This window comes from Microcaecilia unicolor, chromosome 7 (genome assembly GCF_901765095.1).
Source record: "Microcaecilia unicolor chromosome 7, aMicUni1.1, whole genome shotgun sequence".
In the NCBI taxonomy this organism is placed as follows: Eukaryota; Metazoa; Chordata; class Amphibia; order Gymnophiona; family Siphonopidae; genus Microcaecilia; species Microcaecilia unicolor.
The window spans coordinates 252,150,014-252,168,173 of NC_044037.1; the positions used below are offsets into that span (position 1 = coordinate 252,150,014).

The 18,160-nt window shown below is 40.4% G+C and overlaps 1 protein-coding gene across 1 annotated transcript in view; it reads left to right on the plus strand.

Annotated features, from left to right (window-relative positions):
* The window catches only part of NEB (nebulin), a 424,680-nt gene that overhangs the window by 223,519 nt on the left and 183,001 nt on the right, over positions 1 to 18,160 (plus strand). Inside the window, 10 exon segments of the mRNA XM_030209286.1 lie at positions 2,809 to 3,120; positions 3,307 to 3,510; positions 4,663 to 4,767; positions 4,917 to 5,028; positions 5,219 to 5,224; positions 7,881 to 8,182; positions 9,793 to 9,996; positions 10,735 to 10,839; positions 13,293 to 13,400; positions 17,255 to 17,566. Coding sequence (XP_030065146.1) covers positions 2,809 to 3,120; positions 3,307 to 3,510; positions 4,663 to 4,767; positions 4,917 to 5,028; positions 5,219 to 5,224; positions 7,881 to 8,182; positions 9,793 to 9,996; positions 10,735 to 10,839; positions 13,293 to 13,400; positions 17,255 to 17,566 — 1,770 coding nt within the window.

Genomic DNA, 18,160 nt, shown 5'->3' on the forward strand with positions numbered 1-18,160 from the left:
GAAGTGGTCAAGTGGGGTGTGGAGAAAAGTTTTGAAATCTGAAGCAAGTTATTGAAACCTTCTACAGAGAGTGAAAGCAGTTATTACAACATTTATTGGTAGTATAACTGTTGGCAGCAGTGGCGTGGCCATGGGGGCCTGGGCCCCCAAATTGGCTCTGGGGCCCCCAGTTTGGTTGGCGGGGGTCTCTGACCCCAACCCCCACCAGCTGAAGTGTTTATCTGTCCCGCGCTGGTATCGCACTTGCCTCGTCTCCTGTTTCCAGTCGTGCCATGTATGCTATTGTTTTAATGAAACTGAGCATGCTAGTGCATGCTCAGTTTCATTAAAACGAGCGTGCAGTGCACGGCGTGCTGAAAACAGGAGAAGAAGCAAGTGCAAGACCAACGCAGGACAGATAAATGCTTCAGGTACCTTGCAGCAGCGGCAGGGAGGGGGAAGTCGGAAGCGGCGGCGGCAGTCGGAAGCAGCAGCAGCGGTGGGAGGGGTCAGAAGTGGCAGAGGAGGGGCAGTGGCTGGGGAGGCAGGCTAAAATGTGCCCCCCCACTTTGAGCTCTGGACCCCCCCCCCCCCCCCCCCTGCCGAGGTCTGGCTACGCCCCTGGCAGTTAGCACTTTAGCAGCTAACAGTGACATATGTAACTGCCTATTGGACCCATGGTTTAGGAAGAGTGTATGAGGATTTCAATGATCAGTTAAAGGGGTCTGGGAACCATAAAAGGTTAAGAAGCTCTGGTCTATAGTTGATGCTTTGCAGATTTTCTTTCAATTTAAAGCTTGATTTGAATGCTGGCTTGCTGAGGCAGTTAGGCCCAGATTCTGTATATGGCAACTAAGGGTGTGTGGGCAAATTTGGCAGTGTAGCCAAACTGCATGCACAACTTAATTGATTAACAAGCCAGTCAGCACCGATAATTGGCCAATAACAAACAGTTATCATCAGTAATTGGCACTAATTAGAATTTACGTGAGCAACTCTCTGAGTATATTGCGTATTCTGTAAATTGGTGAGTGTAGAATCTCAAAAGAGGGTGTGGCCATGGGAGGGGCATGGGCAGGTCAGGGGTATTCCTAAAAATTACGCCCACTGTTATAGAATATGCCCAATCCGCTCCTACGTTAGGCGCAGGCATTTATGCCAGGTTTTAGTTGGCATAAATGGTCACACCTAAATTGTAGTTGCATGGATGGGCATTACGCATATTCTATAAACCATACCTAACTTTAGGCAAGGTTTATAGAATTGCGCTACACGTGTTTTTTTCAGCACCATATATAGAAACTGGCCCTTAATGCAAGCTTCCTCTTGAAGTTAGCAGTGTAAGGAGTCTTTTTACTAAAGTGTGGTAAACCTTTGCATTCCTGATATGTCTCATACTTGTAGTTACTGTACAGAAAAATACTGCCATTTCATCTGCACGATCTACACCAGTGACAGCAGGCAGCAAGGGGCTCATGTTTCTTTTCTTTTCTTTCTTTCATCAGTACATTCATTTTTTTTAGCAACTTACCACTAGCTGTAGTAATATTTATTGTCAGTGGGATTCTATTATTGTCAGTGAAGAAGCTTCTTCCAAACTCGGCCGCGATGGAAGTCACGCTTTTTTAACTGGAACTTTAGGGGCCCTTTAACTAACATGCACTGTCAGCGCATGAGCTCTGTAGCTGTTAGCATGCTGGCATGACAGCTAACACATGCCCTTATCTGACAGCTTGATCCTAGCACCAAGGATCAATCAATGGCATTTTGCAGTCAGAGCATGAATGGGCAGGTTTGACTAAGGAAAACTCCTGCCCAAGCCACTGGATACCAGGAACAGCCCCAGTGGGTCCTGGGGATGGGGAGAGGTTCATTCAAGACGTTTTAGGATGCCCCCAGGATCATTGTGCCATGCCTTATTGGCTTAGTGCTTCTGGGGAGCCTAATAAGACATCGTACCCTTTTGTTGTTGTTGTTGTTGTTGTTATTATTATTATTTATTTAGATTTTGCTCACACATTTTTCAGTAGTAGCTCAAGGTGAATTACGTTCAAGTACACTGGGTATTTCTCTGTTGACTGCAGTATACCAGTGTGCTTCAATTCAAGACCTGGGTGCCAATGGCGGCACCCAGATACATCTGTGTCAGCCCCCATGGTCTTTCTAGGAGGGGTTTCCTGATACTCTGCCTCTGTACCCAGGCTCAGGGGAAAATGGATGGGGGAAGAGCCCCATGCTTGATGGACAAGGCATTTCTCAATAAGCAAAAGAGAATGCATTTGGAAATGCTCACAACCTTAAGGACACCCCTCAATGAAATTTGAAGGTGGGCTGCTGGGGATGGATGTCATTGACACACAGTGGTCAACAGTGTTGTGGCCCCACATGGAAAAATATTTGGTGGCCCTCCTTCAACTCATTAGAATCCAACGTGGCCCCAGCTTAAAAATTAATTAAGACCAAATGCAATATGTACTATTTATATGCTGTAGGAACTACTCACTGCTTAGTGACTCCCATAGTTAATTAAACTGCAGTAAAATAAGATATTCTACCACAGCTTAGTAACTTCCTGTAATGATGAATGAGTAAAAACTGGTATAAAGCTTCTAGTAACTGAATTATGTATGTAAACTGTTGGTAATAAGCAGTTATTACCAGTGCTATTAAAATAACTATTTAAACTACAGACAGAATATGCAGATTGTTTATCCATAGGCTTATTTTTATTTCATGAAAAGGAAACCAATATCAGCAATTCCTTTAATTGCAAGGTGCAATGTAAATATACAACTTCATGTATAACAGAAAATCTGGGTCTTTCTACAGTATAAATACAAAGCAGCTTATCGGCAGCAGCTGGGTCACTACATAGGATTCCGCAGCCTAGAAGAAGATCCCAAGTCAGTGTGGGCTATACACGTTGGCAAGCTCCAGAGTGACAGAGTATACAAGAAAGATTTTGAGAAAACCAAGACCAGATTCAGCAGCCCTGTGGATATGTTGGGAATTCTGTTGGCCAAGAACTGCCAGAAACTGGTCAGCGACATTGACTACCGTAATTACTTGCACCAGTGGACGTGTCTGCCAGACCAGAATGATGTCATCCAAGCAAAGAAAGCCTATGAGCTGCAGAGTGATGTGAGTTTATCTTTAACATGGTATTTAATATAACGCCTTTTGTGTCAGCATCAAATTAAATGAAAAACTAAACATAGAAAAAGACAAACAGATGCAAAAAGAGTACAGATAGGTCGAAGAGATTGTTTCTACTTATGGTTTCACAATTAGAACACAATAACATCATTGGTGCCTTCCTTTTTGTAGGCAGTGTACAAATCCGACTTGGAATGGCTGAAAGGGATTGGCTGGGTTCCCATTGGTTCTTTCGATGTTGAAAACGCAAAAAGGGCTGGTGAAATCCTTAGTGAAAAGATCTATCGTCAACCGCCAGCTACCTTCAAATTCACCCCTATCCCAGATACACTGGAATTGGTTCTTGCTAAAAACAACGCACTGCAGATGAGCAAGGTAAGTTTTCTCACCCTCCATTAAGCAAATGAAATTGCATTCTGTCAGTGGCAACAAAGGATAAGATGCTTTTTATCTTAAGAGTTAATGCAAATTCTACTGCAAGACCCACCGAAAATGATTGCCTAATATCTCTCTATTATTTATAAAATATGATGATGTTTTGGATCTTAAAGTAATGAAATTTATGAAAAGGAATAGTTAACGCTGGGGTTTACTAAGCCGCTAGCGTGGCTGGCTGTGCGCTATTGTCGACACGGCCCGTTCACTTTGAATGGACTCTGTCGGCAATGCCGTGCGGCAGCCGCTAGTGTGGCTTAGTAAACAGAGCCCTAAACGTTTTATGTGCTCTTTAAATAGACATTTTGTTCACATCAAGATTGTGGCAGTCAGCAGTTTTAAAGCCGCTGACGGCTGCGAGCTACATTACACCCGGATATTCAACGCTGGATTGTGTCAGCATGGTCAGAACTGCTGGCCCTCTATACATGCCCCTGCCTGCTAAAACCATGCTCAGTATCAATCCCTAAGAGGCTCCTTTCAGTAAGCCTACCAGGTGCCAAAAAGCAATGCCACATGATGCATCGAGGCATCCCGCAGTAGTGTGCCGTTCAACACATGCTCATCCCGCACTAAAATATAGTTTTTATTTTTTAACACAGGAAGCATGTCAATGGGTGGAGATGATTAGTGCAGAAGCCCTTAGCCCCTACAAAATAGGTGGTAAGGCTCCCGCGGTAATGATCATATGCTAATGGGGAAATTAGTGCATGGCCATTACAGAAAAATATACAAATGTGGCCACTTTTACTGCCACACTAAAGTGGCTGCACCCAGTGGGAAAACCCACGCGCTAATCACAGCGCTGGCCACTGTTTAACACAGCTTAAGAAAAGGGCCCCTAAATATTTAACTGTTAAAAACCTATTCCCTCCCACCTCCTCACACACTTTGGATTAGAGTTGTGAATTTGATAAGAGTGAGCATGCTGCATTTGTGTTTGTCTAGTTTCTTTGAATGTGAGATGTATTCAGATTGTTACGTAGTACATCTTCTATGCTGACAAATGTACCTAATTGAACATGTCTGAATTTTCTTAATCTTAATAAAAATGATCACACAAAATTTTACTAATTTCTTTTACTTCTACAGCAACTATATAGAGAAGCTTGGGACGCTGATAAAAGAACAATCCACGTCATGCCAGATACTCCCGAGATAATGCTGGCAAAAAGCAATTCTGTCAACATTAGCAACGTGAGAACAATTTTCTAAAAAGTAGATAACTATGTAAACGCTTTGATCTCATATGACCTTATATAGACATTCATTTTATTTTTGGCAAGAATAAGTTTAGACTTCAGGTTTACCAAGGCAATGTTTTCACTTAAATGCTCATTTTGCAGAAACTGTACAAACAAGGTTGGGAAGACATGAAGCAGGTGGGATATGATCTGAGAGAGGACGCAATTCCTTTCAAAACTGCCAAGAAGTCAAGAGACATTGCAAGTGATGTAAGTGCATTAATTCTATATTCAAAGATTATGCCACAGAGGAACAGCCTAGAAATTAATGGACAGTAAAATAGACACTCACACGCTTCCTCGCATCTCTAATTAAACAGTATGCAACAAAATTATTCTTTAGAGGCGGAATCAAGAAATTCTTCTGATCATAAAGAATATCAACAAAAAGAAATATTGATCAGAATATAGACAAAAAATAAAATGAACTGTTACCACTGATACTCTTCTGATACTCTTTCAAAAAGTACAAAGACCAGGGGACACTCGATGAAATTACATAGAAATACTTTTAAAACAAATAGGAAATATTTTTTCACTCTAAAAATAATTAAGCTCTGGAACTCATTGCCGGAGGATGTGGTAACAGCGGTTAGCACATCTGGGTTTAAAAATGTTCAGACAAGTTCCTAAAGGAAAAGTCCATAGTCTGTTATTGAGATAGACATGGGGGAAGCCACTGCTTGCCCCGGGATTGATAGCATGAAATGTTGGTACTAACTCAGTTTCTGCCAGGTACTTGTGACCTGAATTGGCCACCGATGGAAGCAGGATACTGGGCTAGATGGACCATTGGTCTGGCCCAGTATGGCTGATCTTATGTTCTTAATATACCTTAATAAATTATGTGAAATGTGCATCAGAACCAGTTGCCTTTTAATGAAGATGACCAACACACCATCCCATCATTGGGATGGTTGGTCATCCTTGGACACGTTCTACGGTCTATGTCCCAGACAACACCAAAGAAAGGCTATGATCAAGTATATAATCTCACATTCTTTGTGATTTAATCTTGAATTGATAATAAATGTGACTGTTGGGCAGGCTGGATGGATCGTTCAGGTCTTTATCTGCCATCATTTACTATGTTACTATGGGGCTCATTTTCACAGTACTTAAACTTACAAAGTTACATAGAGGGGCATTTTCGATATGAAGTCTAAGTCCCACTTTGACGTTTTGCTAAAAACATCAAAATTCAATTGGGGGAATATAGCCATTTTCAAAACAGAAAAATGTCTCTTTTTTTTTTTTTTTCTAAATGGCTATTTGCTAGATGTATTGTGCTCTGTGCATTTATCTTTTTGGTCCATTTTTGAAAAAAAAAAAACATCCAATTGAAAAACGCACAAAATCAAGCCATTGGGATATAGGAGGAGCCAGCATTCTTAGTAGACTGGATACATAGGCATCCCAGGCGAGCAATGGGGCACCCTAGGGGGCACTACAGTGGACTTCAGATAAACGCTCCCAGGTACACATCTCACCATTGCTCCCTTATCTTGTCAGCTGAACCCACCCAACTCCCCCCCCCCCCATACCACTACCCCAACTGTACACCAGTACAATAGCCCTTATGGGTGAAGGGGGCACCTATATGTGGGTACAGTGGGTTTCTGCTGAGTTTTAGAGGGCTCACAGTTTCCATCACAAGTGTAACAGGTAGGGGGGAGATATGGGCCTGGGTCCACCTGTCTGCAGTGCACAGCACCCACCACTAGACTACTCCAGGGACCTACATGCTGCTCTAATGGACCTGAGTATAACATCTGAGGCTGGCATACAGGCTAGCAAGTAATGTTTTTAAACACATTTTTGGTGGTGGGAGGGGGTTAGTGAGTAAAGGGAGGTCATTCTTGATTCCATAAGTCCAGTAGTCATCTGGTCATTTAGGGCACTTTTTTGTGGCTTATTCATTAATAAAACAGATCTAGACCAAAACGTCCAACTTGTAGCCCTGGATGTTTTTGTTTTGTTCCATTATGGCAGAAAAATGAATTAGCAATGCCCATATCATGCCCTTAACATGCCCCCTTGTGACTTGAACTCACTTCTGACGGACTTCATAGAAAAAGCCTAAAAATTGGTTTTGAAAATACCAATTTGGTCATTTTTTTGTGAGAAAAACACCCAAATGCAGATTTAGCCCACTTTTTTGATGTTTTTCTCTTTTGAAAATTAGCCCATAGTAACCTATGGAACTTTGTAAGTCTAAGGGCCCTGTTTACCAAGCCCGCTGTAGGCATGCAAACCTTTTAGCACACGGGCCATGCCTAATGTATAACAGCTTTTTGAATTGTGGGCGGCCCATATTTATCTGCATCCATATTGATATATCAGCTCCCACTCTCTCTCTTCCTTCTATCAATGTAGTTCACACCTTCATTTCATCAATCTATATATCTTGGTGACCTCAGCTGTGCACATTACCAATTTTACTGAATGGTAATGGATTCTGCACACCTTTCTTCATTGGTTCACACTACTAATGTTTTTACTTTTATCATTATTCTTCATATTTTAATTTTAACTATCAAATACTCATTTTAAAAAATACATCGGACCCAGGGGTTGATGTTACTGCCTGACATGCATGTTTTGCCCTTATCAGGGCTGTTTCAAGGACTGCCCCCTACAAAAAATATATACATAAAAATTAACTTCAACGATATGATGACAGAGATATACACTTAACTACTCATACCACCCCACCGTTATACACCTCATCTTGCTTACTCTTTGCCGTTTAGCGCCAGCTCTGCTTTTAAGTTTTAGTTATTATATGTAAATACCCAGAAGGCCTGCTACTCTGTGGTGATTATATCAAGCTATTAAATAAACTTGAATAAACTTAAACTTGAATAATGAAGAAATACTCTACCAATTTCTTATGTTTTCCAGGAATTACTTCATTAATTTCTAGTTATGGTCAATGGTGGTTAATTCTTTCAATTTTTCTTTACAGTATTTTAATTGTATTTTTAAATTGTATGCACATTTAAACAGTAATAATATTTTCAGAAACCCTAAATTTCTTCTTCACATGTTTAATAGTATAAATCTAACAAGCGTATGAGAAGCAAAGAGGCCATCATGTGGGATTCCGCACTCTAGAGGATGATCCCAAGTCAGTGTGGCCATTCATGTTGGCCAAGATCCAGAGCGAGAGAGAGTACAAGAAAGATTTTGAGAAATCCAAGACCAGATTCAGCAGCCCTGTGGACATGTTGGGGATTGTATTGGCCAAGACTTGTCAGAAACTGGTTAGCGACATTGACTACCGTAACTACTTGCATCAGTGGATATGTCTGCCAGACCAGAATGATGTCATCCAAGCAAGGAAGGCCTATGATTTGCAGAGCGATGTGAGTAAAAACAGCTGAACATGTTATTTTGGTTTATGATTTGTTCCACGTTTACTATTTTGTACTGAAATTTTATAAACATCAATGTCAAGGTGCTCTGTAATTTATGGAACAAATTTTATAAATAGTGCTGAAAAATTGGCGTCAACCCCCCCCCCCCCCCACACACACACACACACACTAAGCACTATTGGAGTAGCCTAGTGATTAGAGCACCAGACGACATCCAGGGGTGCCTGGTACAATGCCCACCGCTGCTCCTTGTGATCTTAGGCAAGTCACTTAGGGGTCTTTTACTAAAGATTAGCATGAGTTATCTGCAGCATGGCCCATAGGAATAAAATGGGCCCTGCTTTACATAACTCAAGCTAATCTTTAGTAAAAGACCTCCTTAACCCTTCATTAGCTTAGGTACAAAATTAGATTGTGAACCCTCCAGAGACAGGGAAATACCTAGTGTACCTGAATGTAACTCACCTTGAGTTACTACTGAAAAAGGTTTGAGCAGAATACAAAATAAACAACGCTTAAAGTTAGGCGCCATAATTAGAATAGCACTTAGGGGGAGATTCTATATATGGCGCCTAAAAGTCCATGTGGAAAACATTTCCAAATAAGCGTATTCTATAAGCTGTGCCTAAATTTAGGCACGGTATATAGAATACGCTTAGTCCATATGCCAGCGCCTAAAACTACGCACCTCCATTTACACCAATGAAAATGCGGTGTTAATCCCGACATATAGATTTAGGCACAGAGGGCCATATTCTATAACTAAGTGTGCAAATTTAGGAACACCCATGAAATGCCTATTTTCCCACCTATAACCATGCCCCTTTTTGCCAGAGCAACAACTTCGATCCCCCCCCCCCCCCCCGCCGGTGACCCTCTCAAGCCCCCCTCCTGCCTCTAACCCTCCCCTGCCGCCGCCGCCTACCTTTGCTGGCGGGGGACCCCAAACCCGCCAGCTGAAGCCCTCTTCTTCCTGCGCAAGGCTTCATTCTGTTTCTGTGAGTCTGATGTCCGCAGAAACAGAATGAAGCCTTGCGCTGGAAGAAGAGGACCTCAGCTGGCGGGGGTTAGGGGTCCCACTCCAGCAAAGGTAGGTGACGTCGACGGCGGGGGAGGTTTGGCGGCGGGAGGGGGGTCGAGAGGGTCGCCGGCAGGGGGGTCCAGGGCCAAATCTATGGGGGCCCAGGCCCCCGTGGCCCCACATAGCTACGCCACTGCTGCCGACACATGTAACTTACAGAACACTGTCAGTTATGTGTGTCCTTTCCACAGTTATGCCAGGTCTATGGCTGAAGTAACTGTGAGCATGTAAATGTAAAGTGTGCTAATACTGGGTTACACTGGTATTATATAATGGCATTATAGTAAGGGATCTGAGCACCTAAAAAGGAGGTGCCCACTTATAGAATTGCCCCCAAAATGGGAGAAATCTTTGGTAAATCAGTCATGAGCTTGTTGGTTTATATTGCTTTAACATAAGTGCCAATTTCACTAAATAATATAAGCTTTCAGAAAAAGAAATTCCAATGACTATTATTTTCAGTATTGGCTTTCATTTTTCATGAAAGCACGCGCTCATTCTGCATTTATATTTGCAGGTGCTGTATAAGTCTGACCTGGAATGGATCCGTGGCTGTGGCTGGATGCCCAATGACTCTATAGAAGTGAACAGAGTGAAGAATGCTCAGGAGATCCTGAATGAGCGATTGTATCGCCAGCCTCCAGAGAAACTGAAATTCACCAGCATTGTTGACCTACCAGCTATTCTTCTGGCTAAGACAAATGCTGAACAAATCAGTGAAGTAAGCTTGCCTTGTGTAATGACATAAAAAAAAGCTGCAATAGAGTTAGACTGATACATTTATCATGCCAAAATATTTATTTTATGTTATTTTATTCATTTATAGACCACCTAAAACCTAGCCAGATCACAATAAAACATACACAGCATAAAAAATAAGCAATTTAAAACAAACACAATACACACAGATTAACAAATTTCTCCACGTGCTACATCATGCATTTATTTACTTACTTACCACTATCATAAACTTGCAAAAAATGATGGGGTCCTTTTATCAAGCTGTGTGAAAAAGGGCCCTTTCTGCTCTCTCTACCCTATTCATACCCACTACTTCCCTTTGCACCCCACTCCTTTTTCGCACCCTAGGCCACCCCCAGATACAGACCAGTTTACCATCACCTGGTGAGACCCCAGTTTCCTGAGGTTCCCTCTTCATTGTAATTCAGTGGATTTTACTTAATTTGATATCTAGTTAATATGTTTAAGAATTTTTTTCATTCTCAATTCTATGTCTTATTTCATATTCTTAAGTCCATGATGATTTGTATTTTTTTAAACCTCATTCATTGGTCTTATATTCAAAGATGTGTTGTATATTATATATTGCTTTTTATAGCACATTTCTTTTATCCAAAGTGCTAGAATTAAAAAAAAAAAAAGCATATATCATATGCCAGAAAAGCATCTGAAATAGAATTTCAAGTGACTTTCTATTTTTTTTGTCTCATTCTTGTAGCCTCTGTATCGAGAAGCCTGGGATAAAGAGAAAGTACGTTTCACCCTTCCTGCTGACACTCCTCAAATGCTTCAGTCTAAAGTCAACGCTGTTAACATCAGCAACGTAAGTAGAATTCAAGCAGAAACATGGACTAAAATTCAGATAATGGCTCAGAAGAATCAATTGCTGCAATGTCTTATACAGCATCATGATTCTGTACATTACACTGTTTACTACTTAACATTTCTAGAGCGCTACAAGGGTTACGCAGCGCTGTACAAATTAACAATAAGGACAGTCCCTGCTCAGAAGAGCTTACAATCTAAAGGATGAAATGTCAAGTTGGGGTACTTTAGATTTCCTGAGAAAAGGTGTAGTGATTAGGTGCCGAAGGCGACATTGAAGAGGTGGGCTTTGAGCAATGATTTGAAGATGGGTAGGGAGGGGGCCCGGCGTATGGGCTCAGGGAGTTTGTTCCAAGCATGGGGCGAAGCGAGGCAGAAAGGGCGAAGCCTAGAGTTGGCGGTGGTGGAGAAGGGTACTGAAAGGAGGGATTTGTCAAGAGAGTGGAGGTTACGGGTGGGGACATAAGTGGAGATGAGAGTAGAGAGATAAGGAGGGGCTGCAGATCAAGTGCATTTGTAGGTGAGTAGGAGAAGCTTGAACTGTATGCGGTATCTGATCACTGTTTGCCTGGGAATAGCCCAGAGAATTACAATATAATATAAACTTCCAACAGAAAAGAAACTCAAATTTCTTGACCAAGATGTTGTTTAATAATCATGTTTTCATGCATTCAAGTATCTGAGATCCTGGGTAAACCATTCCCAAAACTGCTAAAAAATAAGTAAAGGAAGATTTGAAGATTTTAGAACTTAACATCCTTGGATGACAGAAAATGTAGTACCATAGGATCTCTTAACTTAATCAGCATCTCGACAGTAGGACGAGATACCAGTGAAAACATATACAGTGGAGGAAAGCCATATAAAATCTTGAGAACGCCACTGTACAGATTGTAAACATTATTCTGGCTTGATAGGCAACCAATGAGCTCTCATCAACAACGGAGTCACTCTATCATATTTTCCTGCTGAGTAGACCCAGCCTAACTACCGGGTAGTGGTAACATTTGCAATTTCCTCAAAAGTGATTATTACAACCTGCATAACGTAGATTACAACAATCCATCTGATTTAAAATAAAGACTGGATTATAGTTTAAATTGAGGGCATTCAAACTATTTTGAATTCATCTCAAATGTCTTAAGCGTGAAATAATTTTCTTTGAAAGTAGGGCCATATGTCTATCAAATGATAAAAGTACCATCCAAAATTATGCTTCAGACCTTCATCTCAGGAAACCAATGGGAAGTTAGTTGTATTAATATTTAAAGTTATGCATGAATCCCTACAATAATTGTTGCTGATGTCATTGAGTCAAGTCAGGCGCAGTTGATTCTTAACTCTTACTTCAATTTCCACTAAGGCCAGATTTCTATAGATGGCACCTGAAAAATCTGAGTGGAATAAATTTACGCCTAAGCATATTCTTAAGTGGTGCCTATATTTAAGCACAATATCTAGAATATACTTAGTTGATATCGCCGCGCTAAAACCTATGTGCCCCCTCACCTCGGGCTGCTGGACCCCCCCTTCCCGCCAAAGTCTGGCTACGCCCCTGGTACCTATTGCATGTTAAAGGTCCAATTATTGGCACCAATGATTTGTGTAAGTGCTAGTAACCTTTATGTGTATTTGGTGCTTAATATTAGGCACGACTCATAGAATTACCCTATTGTGTGCTCAAGTAGACACATGTATTTCCCCAAAAAATTTACTCAGAAAACATATATCGTGGCAATCTGGGGGTGGAGTCAGGGTATAACCAGGCATTATCTGACTAGTTGCAATCTGGGCAGTGCCAGGGTGGTCTGGGGGTGGAATCAGGGCATAGCCAGGAGTTATCTGGTAATTTTCAGTCCTCTAACTAGTCAACTCTCCAGATAAAATTGTGACAGCAAAAAAGCTGTCCTGACTTTATTCAGGTAAGTTATCCAGATACTAGCGATATTTGAACTGGTACTGGGACAAGGGTCCGACAGCCGCATTATACTCAGATATTCTGCACTGCTCTCTGGGTACAGCTTGGCATTGGACATCCAGATATAAAAAGCCCCAGGGCAGCCCGTGTTAAAAAAAGTACTGACTGCTGTAGGCTGACTATTGACATGATAGCATTTACTTTTATGTGCCATACACATGGGCAGGGACCAGATTGGCTATTTATATTGTGTATTTTATAAAATAATGCATGGTTACTGATTCTTACTGGCACATACATGCAGAAAGGTACTCCTATCTTAAAGCAGGCATAACTTTATGTGGGAGCTTTCAGGGAGCCTAATTTATAAAGATCTTTTCTGCCCAGGTGCCCTGCTATAAAATAACCATCCATATGGATGTCTTATCTGAATAAATTTATATGGATATTGCCCACTGAGTAGTGTCATAATTAAAGAAAGAGTTAGCAGGGTTACTTTCATTGTCTTTATGAAACTGGTATGTCCTTCACAGAAACTGTATCAGCAAGCCTGGGAAGAAGCCAAGAGAAAAGGGCATGACTTGAGATATGATGCTATTCCGATTCAGAGTGCCAAGGCTGCCAGGGACATTGCAAGCCAGGTATCATTTCCAATCTTTTATTGTAAAGTTTTATAAATGTGTAGTACATTCAGAAACAAATATAAATCGTACTTTGAAATTTGTGTATCCAGCTATAAAAATAACTGTGGTCAAGACAGTTTATACTGGGACTAATATATCAACTAGGACACATGTAGTACATGGAGGAACCTATGCACTAAATCTTAACTTACACATGAAGGTTGCTTAACATGTATGATAGCTAGTGTGCAGTGCATGCCAAAGACCTTAGCTAGTACATTTCATGGTACAAAGTAACCAGAGAGGTTGAGGTCAGCTTTAAGCATTATGGAAACCTACGGCAAAAGGATAGGAGGGAATCATGTTGTCTTTTCCTTCAGTTGTTCTTTGGTAGAAGAGAAAGGAATAGGCCAGGAAAGCAGCAGTCTTCCATATACTATGTCACTATGACCACCAGGTCAGCTTCTTCAATGACCACCTCTATATCTAGGACTTTATTTATCTTACTATGGGTGATTGTCTGCCAATTTATATGTGTGAATCAGGTTTTTACCCTTTTAAATGGGAGATAATCCTTCTCAAATCACCTCCAATGATTGCTGAAGCTGCAAATTAGGAGTTTACAAGTTCCAGTTCCTGCTTTTCTTTGGCTGGTTTCTCCTCTTCCACTTCCAATTGATGCATACTGGTTCTTCAGTTTAAGTGAAGATACACTCAGGGTATAGATTCTATTGACTTTGGTTATCTGTGTCTAGCAGTCATCTTGCATTCCAATTCCACCTTCCACTTTGCTGGAGTTCTTCATCTTAAATGCATCAAACAGTATTTTGTTGGGATAGTCTTTGTTTCTGTGGATGTTTATCAGACTCGCCATTCCCTCTCTGCTCTGCTACCTGTTTTCTAAAGGAGTCTGCTTGAAGGAATCTTTCAAACCAAATCAGTTCCTCAGAGGCAAAAGTAGTAACAGTAGTGATAGTTTGGTGACAAAAGTTTTCTCAGCCATCCTTCAGCTTTCATACTTATTTTTTATTTTTAGTTATTTATAGTCCTCACAATCTCAAAATTCTTGGTGGAGAATAATAAAACATGCATAATTAAAATATAACATACATAATACAAATCAGATAGACAATCTTAAAAACAGAGAAAACTTTAGGCAGATAAAGACCATATGGTCTATCTAGTCTGCCCATCCATCATTATCCCTATCACTCCCTTCGAGATCCTATGCACTTGTCCCAAGCTGTCTTGAACTTCAGATACTGTTTTCATCTCCACCACTTCACCGGGAGGCCATGCCATGAATTCACCACCCTTTCTATGAAGAAGTATTTCCTCAGGTTACTTTTGAGTCTCTCCCCTTTCACCTTCATCCTACGCCCCCTTGTTCCAGAGCTTCCTTTCAATTGAAAGAGACTCACCTCCTATGCATTTATTCTGCATAAGTATTTATATGTGTCTATCATGTATCCCTCTCCCATCATTCTTCCAAAGTATACTTCCAAAGTTTTTCCCTGTACACTTATGCCAAAGACCACTCTTACTATTTTAGTATTTGCCCTCTAGACTGAATCCATCCTGTTTATATATTTTTGAAGATTGCGGTCTCCAGAATTGTACACAATATTCTAATGAGGTCTCACCAGAGTCTTATTCAGGGGCATCATCCACTCCTTTTTCTACTGGCCATTCCTCTCCATATGCACTGAAACCATCCTTCTAGGTTTTCACCGTCGCCTTTTTCAACTTCAAGCTCCATCATAGTAAGATATGAGAGACCCTACCAAAGTTCTTACCTTTTTCTTCATCTGGCCCAACAAGTAAAACCAGCTAGTTTCTTTTCTGTGAGATCTAACACCTCCACACTTCAATTCCCCATATGGAATCCTGCTTGTTTGCTCACTTGTTATTATAAAATATGCCGTTCTACTTTCAGACTATAGAATGTGTTTATGTATCTACGAGGTGTGTAGTCTAGTGTGAATCTTCTTGCCTTGGGTACAACAAAGGCAAAATCAACCCAAAAATAATTTATCTCAAAGATTTAGGAGGGAAATTATCAACATTGGCTTCTCTTAAGATGGGTTATTTTACCACTAATTTGTTTCCAGTGGCCAAGCCAGGTCACAAATACCTGGTAGAAACCCAACTCATAGCAAAATTTACTTAAGCATTCTGTTTTCACAGATGACCAAAAACTGATCTGTATTAATTCCTTGTTCTTTCCTGCCAGCCAGTGCCAGGTACGTCTGTCTAATACAAACACTTAATAAGTGAGATGGTCAATAAATCTGAGGCAAGAAGCTCAGGGCCCTGTTTACTAAGCCATGCTGTAGGCGTGCAAACCTTTTAGCCTGTGCTAAAAACGAGCACGTGCTAACAATAGAGACACCCATAGGAATATAATGGGTGTCTCTATCATTAGCACTCACTAATTTTTAGTGCACGATAAAAAGTTAGCGCACCTACAGTGCAGCTTAGTAAACAGACCCTTAAGATAGCAAAAGTACAAAATGAGGATAAAGAGCTAAGACAGTAAAGTCAGGTGCCAAGTCTGTTTCTGGATACATTAGTGAAAGAAGATCATATACAGATAGTTCACAAGACTGAAGAGAAGTCTTACATTAAGGTGTGAGGAAGTTAGTAGAATCACTATTACAAGAACAGCTAATGGAATATCTTGAAGTCTGACTAACTGACCCAGAAAAAAAAAATATGAACACTGGTATGGTGTACTTAGATTTCAATAAGGTCTTCAACACTGTTTCTGAGTAGACAGGTAAATAATTTAGAAACTGATTGAAGGGTATCAACCAAGAATAATGGTAAATTGAATTCATGCCAAAGAAAGAGGGGTTACTGGCAGAGGGCAAAAGGTTTGACTAAAAATGTCATGAGACATTCCAGAGGAGCTATGAGAGAGAGCACTTTTGTTTATTTGTTTGGGGGTTTTTTAGATGACAACCAACATATTTCCAGATGGATTAATAAAAATCAGATGTTATTAAAAAAAAGTCTGAAAAGCGGTCAATAGTTTGTCAACTGTGAATTAAAGCAAAAACTCTGCAGCCATCTATTTGGACAGTGGAAATCAAAAGGAACACAATTTAGGTGAAGTATGAATAAACATTAAAAAGGAAAAAGATTTGATGAATGATCATATCCAATGATTTCAGGATTATTCAAAAAAGCCGTGGCAAAAGAAAGAATGCTATTCCAGTTATTTTTCCCTTTCCTTCTGCTTCTGAGATCCTTTGTATCTTCTGAATGCCAACCTTTTACTCTTTTCTGTTTACAGCCACCTTTTTTGAAAACCACAATGTCTTCTCTTTTCTTACTTTTATGTCTTTTCCTAATCTAAAGAATTCCTATCTTTATACGGTTTCATCTTCTGTGTTCTGCTCCACCTTGACCCTCTCACTCTTCCCATGCAGTGGTTCTCAAACCAGACCTCCAGACACATCTAGCCAGTCTAGAATAGCCACAATATGCATAAGATATATTTTCCTTCCTCTCTTTCTTTGCTTCTTTAATGGACAAATTGTTGGATATTAATGCCTACAGTTAAGCTTATAACCTCCAATTTTCTGTTTGAAGCTGTATGTTTGTGGATCGTTCAATAAAGCTTCCTGTTTTAAATTTTTCTAAAAAATGTGTGTAGCACTAGTTTATGAATTTTGGAGCTATGAATGATACAATATAACGCACAAAAACATTTGTAACTATGGCTTTCCAAACTTTCTTAAATGCTTGTCATTTTATACGATGAAAAGGATTTAAGAAAGCTTATAATGTAAAATGCATATATGCATGCATTATATCTATATCTATATATTTTCTTTCTACTGACATTTGTTGTCTTTGCTTATCAGTACAAATACTTGGAAACATATGAAAAACAGAAGGGTCACTACATTGGAAGCCGCACTGTTGAAGATGATCCAAAACTAAGGTGGTTGATACACTCTGGCACACTTCCCAGTAATCTGAAGTACAAAGAAGATTATGAGAAAACAAAGGCTAAAATCCACTTACCAGTGGATATGGTGTCAGTGCTTTCAGCCAAGCAATGCCAGACATTAGTGAGCGATATTGACTACCGTCAGTACCTGCACCAGTGGACCTGCCATCCAGATCAGAACGACTGCATCCAGGCTAGAAAAGCCTATGACCTGCAGAGTGATGTAAGTATGCATATCTATATCATATCTGCACACATTGGGGGTAAATCTAGGAAGTGGACACTAACAGTTATGTGCATATCTAACATAGTGCATATTTAATAGATGGGCATACACGTAAGAGTCTGTGTGAAGCAAGAATGGGACTCGCACTTAGATGTGTAACATATAGAATACTACAGTAGAAGTTACATGCGTATCTCCAACATGTAGATGCAAACAATTACACTAGCTCTTTGGCTGACATAAGTGCTTATTTCTGATTATGATGGTATTCTACAAAGGCACACTGTTACAGAATCACCCCTTTTCCCCTAATTCTATAAAAAAAACTACTAAAAAAGGTGTACGCAAGCCCAATTTGTGCGCACATTTTAATTGAATAACGAGTTAATTAGTGCCAATTGTCTTTTTAACAAGCAATTAATGGCACTAATTAGATTCAGTTAACATGTATGTGCATAAATCAAGGCGCAGAATTTTATGCTCGAGTCAGAAAAGGGGACACAGAAATGGGAGGGCCATGGGCGGATCGGGTCAGATTGGGGATATGACTGTTAAATGCATGTAATTATAGAATAAGGGGACTCCATTCTT